This window comes from Hydra viridissima, unplaced genomic scaffold, assembly GCF_058129835.1.
Source record: "Hydra viridissima isolate aposymbiotic clone 2 unplaced genomic scaffold, HvirCarnegie_v1 scaffold_11, whole genome shotgun sequence".
Taxonomy (NCBI): Eukaryota; Metazoa; Cnidaria; class Hydrozoa; order Anthoathecata; family Hydridae; genus Hydra; species Hydra viridissima.
In genome coordinates, this window is record NW_028324310.1 from 10,237,509 (window position 1) to 10,258,623 (window position 21,115).

Consider the following 21,115-nt stretch of genomic DNA (forward strand, 5'->3'; position numbering starts at 1 on the left):
ACAAGCTGGTCATTATAGGCAACTGGATTTTTGCATTTAAAGGGAGCTTTGATCCCAACTTCAAAAAGCTGTAAGTAGTGAGTGTTAATAAAAGCTAAGTATGCATACTCCATTTTCTTTGCAAAACTATATTGACCTCAGAGAACAATTAGACTAGTGATTGTTTAATAAAAGTAACCTTGGATTTTCTTTAATATAGTTGGTACAATTTTATGTGTTGAAGCACCGAAGGAAACAGTTATGAGGTCATCCAGCTAGTTTTATTTCCAACAGAAACACTGGATGTTGAAACTCCAATCATAAAGCTATCTAATTTCTAAAACCTGAAAAAAAAAAAAACATAAATCGGAGGAAGAATGGCATTTAAAATGCCTACAAACGTACAAACTCGCCATGTTCTGCTGAAGCTACCTGTGAAACTTGTTTCTTGCCACACGTTGTTTTAACTTTTACTGTTTGCATGACTGTTGTCTATGTTGTCGATGCCTAAATTGTACTTTTAACATAACTCGTTATTTTTACAACCCACAAAAAAAAATTTTTAATTTATTTTTTATCTTTGCTGAATGAAATTAAGGAGTCAACTGTTTTTTTTTTTTTGTCATCCAACTTCCTTAAGGTCAGAGTAAGCTCTTGTTGGTTTGTTATTGGAGATTTCTTATTTTAGGGATTTACGGCTAAGCGTATTTCACTAAAAAAAGCAGAAGATATAATTTGTTCAGTGTATTTATGTTAAAGCATAATTTATCTAAATTCAAAATAAATACCTAGAATTTAAAATATCTTACTTTTAGTTGTCAAACTTTTTAATTAACTGAATGTTAGATTAGTTGCGTAAATTGTACCTCAAGGCATATTCCAAATTGTACCGACGCAACCATTCTGACCGCTAAAAAACGCTTGTAAAGTTTAAAAAGTTCCTTTTGAGATTTCAATTAGAGAAATATCCATACTTACAATACGAACTTCACCACTTAAACAAAAAAATAAAAATTTTAGTATCACTCTTGAATTGACAAGCAGTCCTTTAAAAGATGCACTCTCTAGTTCAGTTTTAACAATGTCAAGGCTGGTGTCATATTGACTGTGCAGGTGTTAATCAAAAACAGGCACAATATATCCGAAACTTTTGCCAAAAATAATGTTTTTACGTATTTTATTTTACAATATTTAGTTTGGTTATTTTTAAAACAGATATAGCATATATTGTTTTACATTATTTAGTATAACTATCTTTAATACCTACCTTCCTCCTCTATTCTAATCTTAGCTAACCATTGGTAAACATACAGTTTAAATAAAATTTGCACCATATGTGGTGATACCTGTTTTCGGCATTTTCCAGAAGAAAAAAAAGTTCAAGTTGCATAGAGTTTATTAAACAAAAAACTTCATTTCATTATATTATGGGGAGTTAGGTGTTATGTTATGTTATATCAGAATATTTTTAATTGCTGATTTTGTAAAAACCATTCCTTGTTATCAGTTTTTTTTATTCCTTAAATCTAAAATCATAAAATATTTGCGAAGTTGTAAAGTATTTGAAATCAAGAAAGTGGTACAATATTGGATTACAATGGTACAATTAAGGATCTAGTTTCCTTAATTGTACTCTTAGCGCTATTTTTTTAGTTTGATTCTTCGAGACTTAAGGCTTTTTAAATTTTGAGTTTTTTTAACATCTTTACAACAAACAATCCCTAAATTACGAAATCCAATTGAAAATCCATGTTTCCACTCATTTGATTGCCTACATGTTTTAATTTGGTCTTAGGGGGTACAATATTGGCAACCTTACCCTAACAAAATTGTGTGGAAGAATGATGACACCTCATTGCAAACGTTTTCGTCTATCATACAAAGTATCATGGTTGGTATTATCGCAATGTCAAAATCTCCGAAAGAGACTTTGGTGGGCGTAAGCGTTTTAATTTGTTACCTTAGATAATTAATTTCTTTAATCATTAAATCTGTAGATTCCTTCGTGAAAACCAGTTTAATGGGGCGACAATACCGAGTGGACGATGTGGCAGGATTTTTCCAAATGATGGTTTTAATATCCCTTATATCACAGAAAATTTGTATTGGCACCATAGAAATACTAAATTTACTTTCATCGGTTGAAGCCTCCTCCGTAAGCCTCTCCTTAAATCGCATCTGTTCCGATCCGTCACATCCCCGTTTAATGACAAAGCCGTACTTATTGTCTTTATGCAGGAGTAATTTCTCTCTCACATCTTGAATTTGACAAAAGTAAAAGTGTATGTGATCAATGAGAGCTTGTAGAGGTATTTCTGCAGATGTTTCTGTTATCACAACTCCTTGAGGATAACATAACCGCTTGGTGCCTTTAACTTTGTGGAAAAAGGGATATAGATTGCAATTTAAGCTTCCGGGTTGCTAACGAATTCGTTAATACTGTTAAGTGGAGAGACTAGCATCCACTATTAGTGCGAGCGCTTATTCCGCCGACAATGATGCTGGTTTCTTTAGCGATGACTCTTGTGTTTTTATTCAAATTCTACCTTGATTCGGAGATGCAACCAAAAGTTCTTTAATAATGGAAGCTGAATTTCTTTTTCCTTCTTTCCTTACCATCATTTCCGTGACCATGCTCAGTTATTGGCTACTTGACTCCAGGAGATGTTGCAGTTTTGTACTTTTGAGCTTTAGGACGGCAAGAGCTAAAAGATTTTGTTGGCCGGCCAGGTCCAATTGTTATGCTATTCTGCTGGGAAGTACGTGGTACATTTTGAAATATAGGATCAGTAAATGCGGTTTTTTTATTTATCCAAGAAGATTAGGTGTCCTGGAAGATTTGCCGATGTCTCCCTATTTTTGTCCATTTCATCTGAAGTGTTTGATAGAATCTTCTGATTTCATCTTTTATACACTTTAAAGCAGCTTCAGAATTTCCAACATCTCCTATTTCTTCAAGAGCATATCTCATCAATGCATCAAACTTCGAAATTTTCGGGGTTTGTATCCATACATCAAAAAGAGCCATCCGGGAAATCGAAGGAGAGATTCTATAAAGTTGAATAAATATAATTAAGTCGCAAATATTCACAGAATGTTTTTTTTGGTTTAATTACTAAAATGTATGAGGTCTAATTTGCATATAATCATGTAATTGTATTCAGCAATATTACTTTGTTAAAAGTTACACAGAAATTGTAAAATAACTTTTTGATTTGACAAAAAATTACTCATCTTTTAAAAGAATTCTACAAATCAGCAAAAGATTTTCATTAAAAGCTGAAAAAATTAATGATAAGAGACGATTTTAACAATCCTTATTTCGAAATAAAATAATTTGAAATAAAGTTTCAGAAGCAAAATGTTTTCAATAACTGAAATTATTTAATTGTTGTTGTCATAGCTATGTTCCACGACTTGAAAAATTCGCGCATACTCAGAAGAACTAATTTGCAGCTTTATCGAATTACAAAATAAATCTGGTTTGGTTTTTAAATATTATGGACTATCTGCTATCGAAATATAAAACAAATAAACACATTGAAATAAGTTGAAAAAATGAATTTTTTCCTTCTAGATTGTTAAAATGATACACTATGCAGCGGTCGAACTTTCCTTAGCTAAGTAAATTAAATATACCTCACACACGTTTAAATAAAATAAAAGTTGATAATTTGAGGTTCAGTTAACACAAGGGCTTATTTTTCATGATATTAGTAAAGAATTAGAGTCATAAATGTATTTGAACAATTGTAATTGCCAAATAGAAATTATATTAAAAAAATACGGTCAAATATACGTCACAATTTTGTAGCTTGCAAGTCTGATTAGACAAAGTACGGTCCTAGTTACATGGTGCCTAAAAAAAGCTAAATTTTTTTCAAAAAGTTGTTTCTTTTTTTTTTTTTTGCAAATAGCATTATCGTGTGCAAAAATTAACGCCAAAGGGTTTTCATGTTTTGAAGTAAATACCAGTTTCTAATTTAACTACATGTCTAATGAAGCAAACCGACGCATTCAAAATTTGTTAGAAAAGACTCAGATAACGTAAAAGTCAAAACAAGAAGATTCGCAGTAGTAAAGAAATTAGATAAAGAGGTTATAGAGAAAGTTATGTTAAAGGGGTATTTTAGTCATCTTCTAATGTTCTTAAGGAACGTTTTTGATCCTTACTAAACAACTAAAAATCTCGACTTATTTTCCGGTGTTGAAGGCAACTTAGGGTTGGCACAGATGCAACTTAGGGTTGGCACATTCGTTTTCACTTGATACATCGTTTCTCTGAGCTAGATAAAGTAATAGAGCTAGAAGGATATGAATTGACAATGTCAATAAAGAGAAGCTTTATAAAAAAAGCGCTCTAATCCTCGTCGCCAAGAGCGCAATCAATGTACAGTTTTTAGAGCGCCTTAATTTTAAAGCGATAGTATATACTTCTTTACTGTATAATAAAAGTGGTCACTTCACAGGAGCGGATCTAGCTTTTTTTTTGAGGGGTGCTGAGCAAGTATGTACTGCGAAGGTATGTTCATAAAAAAAGGTTTTTATAAAGTACGGGGGAGAGAGTCACCCAAAAGTGTACAAGTTTAAGAGGTGTTCAAGGCAACGAATACGTACGTAGTTTGACTATATTTTTCATCAACTTTTTAAATTTTCAACCTCTTTTTTAACAAAAGAAAAGGCTATATCCCTCTGGGTCTTTTACCTGTCTGCCCATCTTTTTATACCCTTTAAACTGCCCGTATTTTGATTAAATAATCAGATAAGAAAGGTTACAATTCTTATAAACATATCTATTTTATTTCCATAATAGTATTTTGTATGCAAAATAATGCAGCAACTTAATTTTATTAGCAGTAATTGACTTTTATATCATTAACAATTCAATAACAGAGTTACAGCTAATAAAAATGATAATAAAAATAATTACTCTCGCCTGCCGAATAAACAGGGTTTAATTTCGTGAACCCAAACATTGAATACACAATTATTTTTATGGCATATAACATAAACTAGGAATGGCATAAGAATTGAACAATAAAACCCAGTTTTGAAATGTTAAAAGTAAACAAATTTCTTACCATAACTGTGCTAAATTTCTTTTTCTAAACTGTTAGCTTATGACTAATATAGTAAATTTCAAATCATGAAACTTTACTAAATTAAAACCATATTTCAACAGTAGGAAAACTAAAATAAACTAGTAGAATAGTTACAAAATACAGAACTGATAAAAGAAACTTTTAATAAAAACCTAGTTTCAATGTTTTTAAACAGAAACTTAGAAATATATAAAGTAACCATCTAGTTTAACTTCTAAAAACATCTGCGTCATGCACATTATATTGCAATTATAACACAATTGTATTACAACTCACTATTAAAAATAATTATTAATACTATGATGTAATATATTTGTGTTTTCATCAGTTCTTCGAAATTTGGTAACATCAGTTTGAGAAAAAATAATTGGATGGTTTGAATAAAAATCTGCATTTGTATATAATTCGATACTGGTCAAACATCTAAAGTATTCTGACAAAGATTCGTTTCCAATTAATGATATAGAACAAGCATTAAATAAACAGTTTCCGTTTGGAGAAGTTCTAATAAAAAAACAGAAAATTAACATGAGCGAGGTGACATAATTTAATAATGTTATGCCACAAAATAATTATTACACAATTTTAAGTCATAAAATAACTTACTGGTAAATCATTTACTAAATGTAATTTTGGTATTATTCAATCATAAAATAAGTTATAACATAATTGATTATTTTCTCCTTGAAATATGATATAAATATATTATACTTAAGCATGAACAAAATTTTACTAGAAAAATATGTTTTTAAATTTTAAGCACCTAGGACAAAATTTTACACATCTTTCAGCTTAAAATAAAAATAAGTTTGTAGTAAAATGTTTAAGCAAAAAAAGTTATATATGATTTCTTTATTTGCTATTATTTTAACTATTAATCAACACACACACAAACACACACACACACACATATAAATATTTCGTTTGTTTTTTTATTTTTAAATTAATATAATTATTTAAGAAACAAATTATTACCTCACTGGTTGAAAATCGCTTTCTGCTCGAAATCATTGAGATGGGAAACTGTATATTTGAAACTTTGCATATTTTATGCAATACACTTAGTTTAGATTTTTCATTAAACAAAAATTTTTCTCTAATAGTATTATGAGCTTTGACAATAACATTAGATAAAAACGATACCTTTTTTGATTGAACCCTATTTTCATCTAAAATACATTTTAAAATAATTTGAAGCATTGAATCCGCCATGTCTAGAACACTTAACCTACGAGTTAACCAAAAGCTTAGTGAAAACCCTTTTTTCTGATTTATGCGTGATTGGCTTGCACCCTTCAGAGATCTTTCTGATTGGGTCAGTACCCCTCAGAACCAGTTTTGATTAGCTTAAGAAACCAAGCCAATCAAAAATAGCTTCTGAGGGGTGCAGGCCAATCAGAAATAATTCTGAGGGGAGCAGGCCAATCAGAAAGCGACTATACTGGAGTTTCCTAGTCGAAACATAAATATATATAAAATACGCTAGCGCCAACACAACAACAAAGATAATTACTTTCGACATACTTCACAAAAAAACTAAATCGCAAATTTTGAGTTGAATAAAATATTTTCACAAATTAATTTTTATACATAAAAAAATGCAACAAAATAGTAAACTTTGCTTGTTGAAAGTTGACGGGTGCTGGAGCACCCTTTGAACCCCTCTGGATCCGCCCCTGCTTCATATATAACAAAAGCTATGGGTGACACATATTGCCTGTTCCATAACTTATATTCATACCATACATTGTTAAATGTATGGTATGAATATAAATATTACTATACTTAAATAAAAACAGTTTTAAATCAGCCTACTCTACTTAATATTAGCCAATAAATTTTGTGTGTTTTACAGTATAATTTACATTTCAGTTGTTATGATATATTTTACGAATTCAAATCAATATTTGGCGGTTAAATGCTCCGCTATCGCATGTCTGTGATATCATGTTTTTCTGGCGAATTAGCCTGTATTAATTTTATTTTTGTTTTGTAACGTGTACTGCAATCTGAAAGTCGGTGAAGTATTTTTGAATGTAATTATCTTTAGATGCTAAAATGTTTAGAAGCTTTTTAATGATAGATATATGTGTATACAAACATTAAAAGATTTTACCAGTCGTTTTAATTTTAGAAATTGGTTTTCTTTTAGTAATATTTTAAGTATGTATTTTTATTATAACGAATTGTTTATTCCATAAGTTCCCGAAAGCTAACCAAAACATCATCCTCTGTTTGAGCCGAATTCCTCAAAGTCCTGTCATTTCAATTATAAAGTACTCATATTTTACATAACAGAGGACATAAAATAATGTAAGTAGATGTATAAGTTAGCTATATAAAATTTGTTTAGCAAGGTAGTAGTGCAATTAAAATGAATGAAGCTAAGCAAAAAAGAAAACTATGTCTAGAGAAAGATGATTCTTCTAATTCAAAGAGAAGCCGATTTGTAAGAATATTTGCTTAAAACAAATTTTTACTTTATTGTATCTAAGCTTTTAATTATATAAACACTATTTCATTATTTATCTTTTACTTTAATGTATAAATTTTCTATATCTATATGCAATGTAATAATAAAAACATTAGTAATGATAATAATGATATACTAATAATAATGATATTTTTAATGATAATAATAAAAATATTGTTATATTATTGTTATCATCATCATCATCATCATCATCATCATCATCATCATCATCATCATCATCATCATCATCATCATCATCATCATCATCATCATCATCATCATCTTCATTATTATTATTATTATCATTATTATTACTACTACTACTACTACTACTACTACTACTACTACTACTACTACTACTACTACTACTACTACTACTACTACTACTACTACTTCTCAAATATGTGATTTCATACAGTTTAAGGCATAAATTGGTCATTTTAACAGCTACCAATTGCATTTATTCTTATATGATAAGTAAAGTATATTTAGGTATAAGGAAATAATCTAGAGTATTTTTTAAATTATTTGAGCTTTAAGAAAGGTTTTATGTAAATTCAGAGCTGTTATATTTTATGGTTCCCCTGAATTATTTTTAAATTAGTTGATTTGAACTAGGGTCCTAACATGCATTATTAACTTCTTTGTAATGATTAGATTCTGATTTTATATGTTGTCAAAATCAAAAAATTCTTTTTGGCTAAATATTTTTCCAGGGAATATTACCAATAAACCCATTATTCTGCTCTACTTTTGAGATATAGAGCAGTGCTGAAGTTTCTATCACTTTTTTTTTTTTTTTTTGACTACCAAGACTTTCCATGAGAGAGATATTAGGAATATAAGGGACTGTCGACAGTAAAAATGCTTTTGCAGAGCCTTTATATCTGGAATTTACAACTCAAAAGTTTTTCTATCTTTAATCTACTTTTAATGTCTTTAAAATCTACAGTTTACATAACTTTTTCCAATTACTCTGACAGGAGATTCAACCATCAAAAAATAATAATAATAGTAATAAAACTCCTACATCTTTCCAAATCATTTATTGTAGATAAATAGTGATCAATAATTACCCTTCAGAAACACCCTTCACTATCAATTCCAACTTTTATTATTTGGTTGTGTAAGTTTTCTTTTGTAACATCAGTAAGAAATCTAACAAATTCATTTTTATACTTGATCATGGGAAAATGCTGTTCACTACTTGACCTCCAACTTTACTGTGAATTTCTTCCCAATCTAAGTTGAAAAAATCAAGTGTAATGTCAAGAGTTGTATTTTGGATTTGCTTCTATGCATATAATTGTAAATTGATTATTCTTTGGCAGAGTAAGTTTTGATTGTATCTTATCATATCCACTAAAATGATATGATGCTTTTTAGGTTTGACTGGGCCTAAAGACTATTTTAAAGGCTTTTCCTCTGTAAATAGTTTAATGATAGTTCTTAGAGTGTTTTTTGTAAACTGTTTTACACTGCTCCTTCAGTTAATGAGAACCTTTGTAATATTTTACTGCCACCTTTGTGTTTTATACCCCTTGAAATGTCTGAAAGACATAAATAATGCATCTTTCTAGTTAAAGGAGTAAGTTGTGATTGCCTTCTAGTTTTTCTTGAAGCTTTTAAGTTTTCATTAATTTTTCATTACTTCAAATTTTGATTTTTTTTATTTTGTTGTTAATATATGACATTGATCTGGATCCAGTTAACTTAAAGATTTGGCAAACACTTTTCTCTAATAATTTTGTTTATGTATTTTTCAAAAATCATAATCAACTTCTAATATCACAAAGTAGAGCAGATTTCTAACAATCAAAATAAAAACTGGATATTTTGATTTGAATCCACAAAACATTAGTTGTTCTTGTAGTTTCACATTAAAAGAATATTTTTTTTGCTTTGTGTAAATCCTGTTGTCTGTTAAAAAATTCAATTAAATATATACAAAACTTAAGTCCCAATATTTACAATTATAACAGATGCTATTGATCTTGATAATACGAGTAGTAATACCTACACTAATTGGTCACTTGCTACAAGAAGTTCACATTTAGTATCTTTTGGCAAATGACTTCCTTTCCTCAACAACTTTGTTTACTAAAATTCTTAAGGCTTGCTTGCTTTGTAAGTACAAAAAATCTAAGATGTCATAATTTCAAATTGACAAACTTTAAAATGGTTTAGGGGAGTCATGATTTTGAATTCTTGTGATATTTCCTTAAAGAGTTAAATAACTAGTCCGGCTCTATAGAAAATTTTCAAATCTTCAAAAAATACTTGCCATGCCATAAATTAAATGTTGTTTTAGAGTATTTTTTTAACTTTTTTTTTCTTGACTTTTTTAAAGCCAACCATGAAGAGGTACCAATTCATATCAATAAAACTCTGGCAAAGTCTAGAATGTAAAAGCTGTTCTTTTTATAACTAATAAATTATTCATATTTCATAAAAATAAATCAAGTAAAATCTTCTTTTTAAAATTAAGTTCTATTTTTGTTGTCTTGTAAAAAATCCAGGTTTGTATATTCACTAGTTCGTAGCCTTAAGTTATAGTATAAATCACAGGTTGGCAAATGTTATTTTTAAAACCATAAAGGTTTTGAAGAGAACATTTTTTTAAATTCAAAATGTAGAAGCAATTGTTAGTCTTTGAAAGCTTAAATAGATTCAACTTTAAAAAGTAGTTGCTCAAAAAATCTGAACTTTTTTCATATGCCTTGTAAAATTAAAATAAAAGGCATGATTAGTCAAGACTTATATTTAAGTCTGAGAATGGATTATATAGATACTTTCATTCAAAATACTTAGTTTGTAGAGAACACATTAAATTATTTTTTAGATAAGTTTTACACGGGGAAACATTTAGAGGAACATTTTACTCAAATAACCCCTATCTTTAATGTGCAAAATTGAGATTATTTTTGTGTTAAAAGAACTGTGCTGCTAATTCAAACAAACTCAAAAGGATAGGTATTCATGAGAGTAAAAAAGAATTGATGATGACACAATGTATGTTTTTTTTATTACAGTAGAAAAAGTCTTCTCATTAAGTATAAATTAAATGAATGCCAAAATAACTTAATGAATTCAATTATATTTTTACTATATAATCATTTAAAAAATAAAGTGTAAACATTCTTGCTTAATAATTTTTTTAAAATTCCTGTTTTCTACTGATAAATTTCTTTCTTGGTTTTCTTGGCTTTGTCCAACTTTACAAAATATAATGGTTTAATTGCATCTGCAAAACTGTCAACTGGATTGGTAAAAGGATATTTTTAAATAATTTTATGAAATTATCTGTTTTTGGTAGTAGAAGCTTTTTATTTAACAGAGGATTTTGAGATGTAAGGTTGAGCATTTAAAACTAGTAAATAATTGAGCTAAACCAATCCAGCAACTCCATAATGCAGACTTATTTGGTCTGATATCAATTTAAATCTATTTGAAATCAATCTTTTTATGGAATCTCAGTGTTTTTTTTTAATGGATTGCTTCTTTTAATTGTATTGTAAAGGAATTCAGATAGAGAAGATAAAGATTCCTTATAAAAATGGTGGACAAAGATGAAAGTATGTCATGGTCTAACATAATGGCTTCATTCAAAATGACTGGTTTATTTGAAAAAAACTTTTCCCAGATCCCTAAATTGCATTAAATATTTGCAGAGCATTTTTTTACCACAGAACTTTGAAATGATTGCATATACAAAATGCAAACATGCATGCAAATTTTGCTAATATTTCCTAGAAATAGTAAACATTCCATCTAATGTTCCAACAGAGAGTAATGTCTTATTTGTTAAATTTTACATTACTATCTGTCTTGATGAAGAAGGTAGTTTATAATTTGTTTTGGTTTATTTTTTAAATACAATTGAACATCTTCTGCATACTTTTAATCCTTTTGCTTATGTCTGTTTCTTATGTTAAGCTCAATACTTTCCTGATAATATTTAGGAATGAAGGATTTAACTTGATTGAATAATAACTTGTTTAATGAGCAGTTTTTAAACAAATCTAATCCATTACATATATTTTCTGTATTTGTTCAATTTCAGCTTTTGTATTGCAAAAAAATTCAAATCATCTGAACTTTATGGAAACCATATGTTCGCAAAAAATTTTTATATTCATAAAATCAGATACTTTTACTAATGAAAGTGCAACTTTCCTCATATCTTTTTTAAAAAATCTGAAATGGAATAAATGTTGTTTTCAATATTGCTTTTTCTAATTCTATATCTGTTTTAAATTTTTTATTTGTCAAAGCACTTGTAAAGAGTTCTTGTAATATAATAAACAACAAGTTGATATTTATATAACAAGTTTAATAAAGTATTTAAAGCAAAGTATCTTTTTTTAACCTTATCTTCTTACATTTTTGATGATTTATTCACTTTTTGTTTCTCTTAAAACAATGTGACACTTATTTAAAAAAAAAAAAAAATTAAATTAAAAAAGCCATCTTAATTTCATTTATTATTTGTTTTTTATTGTTAAACCTATCTTAATATCTATTTGTATATGATTGTTGGGGTTAACTATTTGTTTTGATCAGTGTTCCAAGATGAGTTGCTTCACTGTAGCAAGTATGAATTACTGATAGTCTCTAACATGGTCTAAAAACAAAGCTATAGTAAACAAGTACTACAAAAACCCCTAGATAAATACCACAGATTATTTGAAATATTAGATTACAATTTGAGCAACTTTATTGTCGATTGCCCTAAATGATTAAAGAGTAGGTAGAAATCTTTTGTAAAAAAAAGCTTAAGCAAAGTAAAAATCTATTCTTTTTTATTATTCTGGTAATAAAGTAGGATAAAGGTATGCAAATTACCTAATGAACCTCAAGTATGAATTTAATTCATAAGTTAAAATCCAAGTTTGCAAGCAAACAAAAACTAAGAGGATAAATATTTTAGTTCTAGAAAATGTAGACTTGTGCCATTTAACTAGGGGCTGATAAGTATATGTATATTTATATATAAATTCTGTTAAAGCTATAGCACATATATTCATATATACATACATACATACATACATACATACATACATACATACATACATACATACATACATACATACATACATACATACATACATACATACACACAGGGTGGCCAGCGATCCTTGAAATCCTTGAAATCCTGGAAAAGTCCTGGAATTTTATAGGTTCTGGAAAAGTCCTGGAAAAACACCTCTTTTTACAAAAAATCCTGGAAATCTTGGAACTTTTTTTTATAGAGTTATATATTCCGTTTATTATGAAAACAAGAAAATGGAATATTATATATTCCATTTTCTTGTTGTTATCTTTTACAAAATTTTTAAAAAAAAAGTTAAAAAAATTTAAAAAATTAAAATTAAAAAAACTGGAGCAATCCAAAAAAGAGATAAAATAAAAGAGTTGTTACATATATATATATATATATATATATATATATATATATATATATATATATATATATATATATATATATTTATATATATATATGTGTGTGTGTGTGTGTGTGTGTGTGTGTGTGTGTGTGTTTGTATGAGTTTGAAAAAACTTTACATAAGTATATGTATGTATATATGATTTATATTTAACACACAAACAATTATATGTATGTATGTATGATTTATATGCGTATTCAAATATAAATATTTAGTTGTTTCGTTCTAGGACAATATATTTTGTATTTACTAGTCCATTATATTATCGAGAAAAAATCAATATATCCTTGAATAACCCTAAAGTTCCTTAAAAAATCCTGGAAATATCCTGGAATTTAAAATTTACTTTTAGCTGGACACCCTGATACATGTCATTGTGTCTAAAATTCTGTTGTATTTAAATATCTTGTTCTCTCATTTTGGATAAAACTTATTGATAATTTATTTAAGCATCAAGTTACTTCCATCATTTCTTCAATATTGTTCTAAATGATTTTTAAAGAATACATAATTAAGATAATTTCAATTTTTATTAGCTTTACGAATTCTCTATAAATCACAGGTTTCTTGCAACAGTTGTTTTATATGCTTGTAATTTAAAAGACATTTATTTATACTCTTATTTAAGCAATAGTTTTTTTGTAAAATATTTTTTAGAATGGGTATCAATTAGCACCATTAGAGCCAGCCATTATACATGATCCTAATAAACCAAGTGCTGATCACTGGCCTAAAAGAATAAAACCAATGACTTTAGAAGAAGCCAAAGCTGGAACAACTGGTAAAAGACTAAATAAACATCTTTTTCAAAATAATTGTTAAAAAAATCTATTGAAATACAAAATTAAAAAAAATAATAAAAAAAAACCTAGTCAATAATAATTAATACATAAGTTACATATTACAGCCCTTGTGTAATAGACTGGAGTGATGAGTAGTTTCAAAATAATAGTAACAAATTTATTGGTAGTTAACATAAGTAATTTTTTAAATTATCTTCAATTACATACCCTCATGCTACTTTGGGTTCTTTTTTTACTTTTTTAACCTATGCAATTGATTCATGGAGAAAATACATATTAACACCATATTAGTATTAATTTTCCTGATGGTTTCTTTTTAGTTGGCTACTTAAAACATTACTGGAAGATTGCACATTCTTTTTCTAGATAACAATTGACAGTTTTCTTATCTAGCATGTAGGATTGCATTTTCATTTTCATGCTAGTAGTCTTTTTTTCAGTTGTCCCCTTATCCATTTTTTTTCCTATTTGAAGACTTATTGGTCTGTGAGTCAGTGGAGCATTCGGTGAGGTTTGTAGCGGTAATGGTAAACTTGCTTCTGTTACAAGCTGAATTGGGCAAAACATCAGTATAATGTTTTAAAATTATTCATTGATTAAATCTTTATGTCCCCACTACCATCAAACTCAAAATTTATTTATATTAGTACATTACCAGGGTTGTCTATAAAAGAAATTTCAAATATCTGCAATATTATCAAATTTACAACCTGAAATAGAGAAAAATAAACCCTAGAATGATGTTCTACAAAATTCTTAATAGTGAGTGTTACTTCAGATTTTTTTTCTAAGATGTTTTCAATAAGGAAATTTATTTGTTGGTGAATTGCTGATGTATTTTATAAAAATTACTGTTTTATATTAGTTTTTAATGAGCTTACTAAAAAGCTAGAAAAAAGAAAATGAATTTCCATATTTCAAAGGTATGATTTATGGTATTACAAATTTAAAAAAAACGTTTATGCACATATTTTTCAAGCTAAGTTTTTACAAATTTAATGAGTATCATTACAGCTTCAAGTAGTTTACATCGGACAGATTTCTTCAGTTTGTTAACCTTCTCCTGTTCCTTAAAACTGATGTTTCTTGTAATGATTTCAATTCTTGAGTACAAAGTGCTTTAGCAATTTTAGCAATTGTCTATTACACATTTATAGAAATTAATTTTGGTTTTTGTTTTCTTTGCAATAAAATGTTCTAATAAGACATATTCAGTAAGCTTCATTTTTTATTAACTAAAAATATTAGATAAAAGTTGTTTCTGTATTTTCAGATAGATTTTTAAAATACAACACAATTAAAATGAATTTGAGACAATTTTCTACCCAAATCTAAACATCTTAAGATAATTTTCTATCCAAATCTAAAGATAAAAATTCTCTTTAATTTTAAATGTTACTATTATTATACCATTTGTATTCATACTAAAAAATTCTTAAAAAAGAGTCATAAATGTTTATAAAACAAGAATATATTCCAGTTTATTAACAAATAGTATATTTAATAAAGTTTTTTAAGTTAACACTGTCACCTACATTTGTATAATACATACATACATATATACATACATACATACATACATACATACATACATACATACATACATACATACATACATACATACATACATACATACATACATACATACATACATACATACATACATACATACATACATACATACATTACATACATACATACATACATACATACATACATACATACATACATACATACATACATACATACATACCATTGTGTGTAAAAAAAACTTTCCGAAGGATGCTCCAACACTATCTGTAGTACTTCCAGCACTTTCAAATTGGAGGAGCCGGAGCCTCATACTCTCTTTGTCTTTGTCAGATACCATTTGTGAGAAAAGAGCCAATGGAACAAACTCTCCATTCATATACCAACTATGTTTGCTCAGAGCTTTTATTCCCTTGCCAGCAATTATAGAATCATGGTATGCAAACTGTTTCAGTTTCTTGACTAAAATCAAATCGTTGACTGGGGCATCAGCTGCAAGTGGGCGATTAATCCACCATTGCACGTAGACACTTACAGCAAACACACAGAAACGTTCTAATTTCTTGATTTGATTTTTGGTTGCAACTTCTGAATTGGGAAACTGCTCAACTATCTTTCCGGACAATAATACTATTTTCATAGTGTAGAGAAGTTTTGCCATCCATCTTTCTTTGTGCAAAGCTCCAGGGTGCTTCATGCTAAACTTCTGAGGTTCGGATCCTTTTGTAACTAATAACAGGCTGAGTTCAATAAGTTCTTGGTAATCCCCTCGAGTGAAATTTAATGCTAGGAATTGACGGAAGCAATTTGTTAAGCTTTCTTGTTCCTTTTCAGTTGCTCTAGGAAGTTCAGGATAGTAAAAGTTTGCTTTATTAACTGGTGGAAGTTGTAAGTAGTGGCACTTGAATTTGCAACAATTTATAATCATTATCACTAATTAAAGCAAGTCAATTTAACCAATTAAAAAATATTTTTACAATGATGTTTTTAAAGCATTAGGCTTACCTTTTAAAAAGTTGAATGTTTGGATCAGATGAAGCCTCTATATTTAATGAATCCCAACAGGCGCTAAGCATGACTTCTCCTACATGCCTGCGGCATGCAAACCACAACAAGGGGCGGTCTAGTTCTTTCTGCAGGCAGAAACATGCTGCAGTATACTGTCCTGTGATGTAAAGAGTGAATTAATTCTTTAATAAAACTATACCTAATAGTTTTACAATTAGTCCATTACTAAAACCTCCACTGTATTTGTAATCCTAGATTTTGTGCAAAAATGATTTGTTGATTTGAAATTTAACAAATTATTAACATTTCACAAAATTTAATAAATAATTGCTATGTTAAAGCCTAACTTGTATTTGAGGATCATACCTATGACCATACCTATGATGTTTTTGTTGCATTTCCAATCTACAAGCAGATTTTTTGTTGCAACAGAGACAACGTTACCATGTTTCAGATCAGCTTTTGTGGTTGAACTTGGAAGGGCTGGCACACCAAGAAGTTTAGTTCCATTTACTCCCGATGCTAAAACAGGTAGACGATCATCGGTGTCTTTGTAGTCCAGGGAAGCCATTAGTTTTCCGTCCCAATGTACCACCATTTGTTGGCTGATATGGGGCATTACTGATGTTCGATATCAATGGGCTGAACTGGAATTTAGATTTATTTTTGAAACCTCTCCGCAGACAGATATCATCAAATGTACGAATGAATTCATCTTAGTATTACTAATGTTATTCCTCACACTCCAGGCAATAACATTTGAATTCTTGAGAATATCATGTGGGACAAATATGTGTTCACCAGATTTAATTTGCCTTTTGTGTCGCCGTTCAATTTCAGAGCAGGCCCAGCTGGGTCCAGCAGTCCCCCCAACCGATTCATCACAAGAACAACTGGTTAACTCAACCTCATCAGTTTCTTTGCACATTATTGAATGGTCTCTTTTGGGAAAAGCTTTGTCATAGGTTCTTTTCTGCCTTTTCTCAACAACTTTTGAATGGGCTTTGTCAATTCCTGAATAAGATGCTTTCCTATCAGTTATCATGCTTTGCATGAAAGCAATGTCTGCATCGATAGATTCTTTTTCCTATGTTGCTTTATGTCGTTTTTGAACTTCCATATCTTGGAGAACAGATTTCTTATAAAATTTCATGGTAGCATCTAATGTTGATATAAATTTGTTGATTCCTGGGTTATCCAAATGTCTTCGATTTTCATTGTATTTCATTAACTTCATAAATTCATTATATTCTTCTTTAATTATTTTGCCAATGTTGTTTCTTCCACTTAATGGAGGGATATTTGACTTCAAATAATGCTTTAGGACATTATCAATTGTAAGAGATAATGCATCATTAAAGTTTAAAACCTTAAGGTTTGCAAGCAGGCAAAGAATTACTTGCTTCTTTGTTGGTAGTTTGTGTCCCTTGATTTCCTTGTCATTGATACCAGGAGTGGTCCCTAATATCATTTTTATACATCGATCATTATGTCTAGTTTCCATTATGATAAATTTATATTATATATTAATCATTAGTAATCTGAAAAATAATCAAAGTTAGTTAAATAACAATACTAAACAGAGATAAAATAAACATTCATAAGATATTATAACGAAAAATGTATATTTTTCACAGTATCAAACTTTATGTCGCTTGTGCTAACTCATATGTGATCAGATTGCAGAAAAAAATTAATAGCAATTGTTTTTAGGCCCAAACGCCTTACCAAAAACTTGAACAGCTATCCACGACCAAATTTTGAGTTTTGTGGGGCGGCTGGGACGCCCTAACATACATACATTCATACATACATACATACATACATACATACATACATACATACATACATACATACATACATACATACATACATACATACATACATACATACATACATACATACATACATACATACCATTGTGTGTAAAAAAAACTCAAAGGTTTTTATTTTGAGCAACAGTTTAGCTAGGGAACATTCAACAATATATGGAGCAGCTGTTTTTAAATTTTATTTGTTTGATAAATTAAATTAAAAAATATCTTTCTTATCTTCTAATATTTCAGTTCCTGTCAGAGTGTATGCTGATGGAGTTTTTGACATGTTTCATGCTGGTCATGCAAGAGCACTGATGCAAGCAAAGAACGTCTTTCCAAATGTATATTTAATAGTTGGAGGTATGATAGCAAACATCTTGTTCAGTTTAAAGTTTACTGAAAATAATTAGTCTTACAGTTGAGGATAATTTAAATCTGTTTTTAATTATAAAAAGTAATAGGGTGATTCATGTTTTAATTATGGTTTATTTTTTCTTGTCAATTTTTTTAGTTTCTGGAGATCAGCTGTGTCATAAACTGAAAGGGCTCACTGTTATGACTGATACCGAAAGGTATGAGGCTTTAAAGCATTGTCGTTATATTGACGAGATCATCACAGATTGTCCATGGACATTAACAAAAGATTTTCTAGACAAGCACAAGGTTTTCTTCTGTCATGTGTTTGTATATGTGTAACTAGGCTTCAAATTAAACAATTTTGTGAGTAGTTCCAGCCTTTCAAGTGTAATATAATAAAAGAATATCAGAAATCAAAAAACTAGGGTTACACTTTTCAAATCAGTTTAATTACTTTTCAGTTTCAAAATAATATCCATTACAACAACTGTAAATATTGGCATATATGTAGTTCTTTTCATGCTTTTCATCTTGAACCCTCAATGAGAAAATGGCGTAAATCACATTTTGAGACAATTATGATTTTGTCTTCTAGGTAGTAACATTGTAATAAATTTTCATATGGTAACCTATAAGAGTTTTTTTTAAAGTATCTATATAAAGGATTGAATTGGATGGCTGTAAATTGTAATGTTCTATAACCTTATAACTATTTCTTAATCAATATGGTTGGTAATCCATGCCTCAAACTTTTAACAATTTTTTGAATCATGTATGGTAAATAGAATACTTTTAAGTGCCTACTTAATTCTTTAGTGGCATCAAAAGCATAAAACAAGCAGAAATTCACAAGTGTGAAAATGAAATCCTAAATGGAGTGTTTGTTACTCAGTGGCTGATGGTTTTTTTGTGCTTTTCAATAATTTTAACGTCTCGTTAAATTTTTGTTGACCGTTTGTACAAAATATTAAATATATATATTTTTTCATGCCTTACAGCCATGGCCGCCAAGAGGGGAGGGTGGACGGGGAAGATTCCCGGGGCCCCGTGTATCTACAAACAATTTTTTTAAAATTATTTTTAAAAGATTTAAATAGTTTTGACTTTTAAAAGATTTCATTAACTTTCATTTTTAATTTTCAATGACTAGAGCACGCTTCTATTGGTCCTGGGTATATAATTGATCATAATGAGGGACCCTTAAGAAAACTTCCCCAGGGCCCGAAATTTCTCTCGGTGGCTATGCTTACAGCAATCATCAGCTATGAAATACCGGGTATTTCATGGCTGATGATTGCCATAAGGCATGAAACTTTAAGTACCATACTTAGTTGTTGTTTCTTTGTTTTATATATATAATAGTATGTAATAAATATAAATCTTTTTTGTTTAAGATCGATTTTGTTGCACACGATGACCTTCCTTACACCTCTGATGGTCAGGAAGATATTTATAAGTTTGTTAAAGATGCTGGTCAGTTTGTAGCCACGGAGCGAACGCCCGGTATCTCTACTTCTGACATTATTGCGCGAATTGTTCGTGACTATGACACTTACGTTCAAAGAAATTTAGCGAGAGGTTATAGCAGGAAGGATCTCAATGTGGGATTCATAAAGGTAGGTTTTAAAATGAGTATTGTTTAACTTGATTACTGCATAGATTATGTCAAAAAAAAATTTCCTAAAATTAAATATTTGTAACAATTCAACTATTTTAGGAGGAAGAGGAAACAATTTCTTAAATTTACTATTTTTGACGCGATTTTTGTTTCTGTATAGTGTCTTGTTGCTAATAATGTCTTTTATCAACTTTAAATTTTCCTCTCAGGAAAAAGAGTTAGCTGTGAAGAAAAAGTACGAGTCGATAAAAGGGAAATCACAAGAGATTCTTACCGTCTGGGAAGACAAGTCTAGGGAGATAATAACTGAATTTCTTTCTTTATTTGGAAAGGAAACTATGGTATTAAATAATTATTCGTTTGTATTATTTACAAGCAAGTTTTTTCAAACAAAGTTTTTAAATTTTTTTTTTTTTTAATAAATCAAGAATGGTTTATGGGAGCGTAGTAAAAACCAATTGAGCATCACTGGACAAAGAATTAAGTCGGCATTTTCTCCGTCTCACTCCCCGTTTTTTGAGGAGCTTTCTCCTTCAGGATTTCAGGCGGAAATAAGTGACGATGAAGACACCGAATAAAGCGGGAAAAATTCTGACTATCAACTTTTTAATAAATTTTAAATGTAGTTTTAACTTATTCAGCTTCTTGTATTTCTACTTTTCTTGTTATCATACCTATCTCTTTTTGTAATTACAATTTCTAAAAATTCCTTTTCCTTTTCAGATAAAAACTTAAAAAGTATTATTTTAATGGTGTATATCATTTTCAGTAGGTTTTTTTTTACCTACAGAATGTGTGCAGAACGCGTCAAAACACATTTTTATTGTTAGATTTTCCTATGCTTTAAAAGCGGAGAAAATTAGGAAGTTTTTTCAGCAAAATTTTTGACATTTTGTATTGATTTAAAAAAAACTTAAATCGTTTTAGTAATATCGTTAATAATCATAATGATCTTTTTTCGTTAGTTTATGCATGAAGTTT

The 21,115-nt window shown here is 29.0% G+C and overlaps 1 protein-coding gene, 1 long non-coding RNA gene and 1 pseudogene across 5 annotated transcripts; 1 reads left to right on the forward strand and 2 right to left on the reverse strand.

The window, feature by feature from the left end:
• Positions 1 to 587: 587 nt before the first annotated feature.
• LOC149882109 (uncharacterized) lies at positions 588 to 9,680 on the reverse strand. The gene is made up of 3 exons (XR_016445256.1): positions 9,571 to 9,680; positions 8,631 to 8,796; positions 588 to 3,029 (listed from the first exon to the last, which is right to left on the reverse strand). It is a non-coding gene; the product is annotated as an uncharacterized LOC149882109 (long non-coding RNA).
• Positions 5,244 to 6,324, reverse strand: LOC149882110 (uncharacterized; annotated as a pseudogene). The gene is made up of 2 exons (XR_016445252.1): positions 6,057 to 6,324; positions 5,244 to 5,585 (listed from the first exon to the last, which is right to left on the reverse strand). The product of XR_016445252.1 is annotated as an uncharacterized LOC149882110 (transcript).
• On the forward strand, positions 7,274 to 20,959 carry LOC145191450 (choline-phosphate cytidylyltransferase A-like). 3 transcript variants are annotated; one of them, XM_090067637.1, is made up of 7 exons: positions 7,274 to 7,394; positions 13,659 to 13,782; positions 18,409 to 18,519; positions 18,671 to 18,822; positions 19,911 to 20,132; positions 20,344 to 20,475; positions 20,563 to 20,959. In XM_090067637.1, the coding sequence occupies exons 2-7, from the start codon at positions 13,749 to 13,751 to the stop codon at positions 20,710 to 20,712; spliced, it is 801 nt and encodes a 266-aa protein (XP_089923763.1). In that variant the 5' UTR covers positions 7,274 to 7,394; positions 13,659 to 13,748; the 3' UTR covers positions 20,713 to 20,959. The 3 variants fall into 3 exon arrangements, with proteins under 3 accessions (XP_089923763.1, XP_089923761.1, XP_089923764.1); XM_090067635.1 differs by having other exon boundaries at positions 7,371 to 7,530; XM_090067638.1 differs by lacking the exon at positions 7,274 to 7,394 and adding an exon at positions 10,402 to 10,527.
• The last annotated feature ends 156 nt before the right edge of the window (positions 20,960 to 21,115 follow it).

What these genes read in the sequence shown, in the direction of transcription:
- LOC145191450 (XM_090067635.1), top strand. Translation starts at nt 7,456, where the DNA reads ATGAATGAAGCTAAGCAAAAAAGAAAACTATGTCTAGAGAAAGATGAT. An exon ending in TGTATATTTAATAGTTGGAG is followed by an intron (nt 18,520 to 18,670) that starts GTATGATAGCAA and finishes CAATTTTTTTAG; the next exon opens with TTTCTGGAGATCAGCTGTGT. An exon ending in TCAATGTGGGATTCATAAAG is followed by an intron (nt 20,133 to 20,343) that starts GTAGGTTTTAAA and finishes TTTTCCTCTCAG; the next exon opens with GAAAAAGAGTTAGCTGTGAA.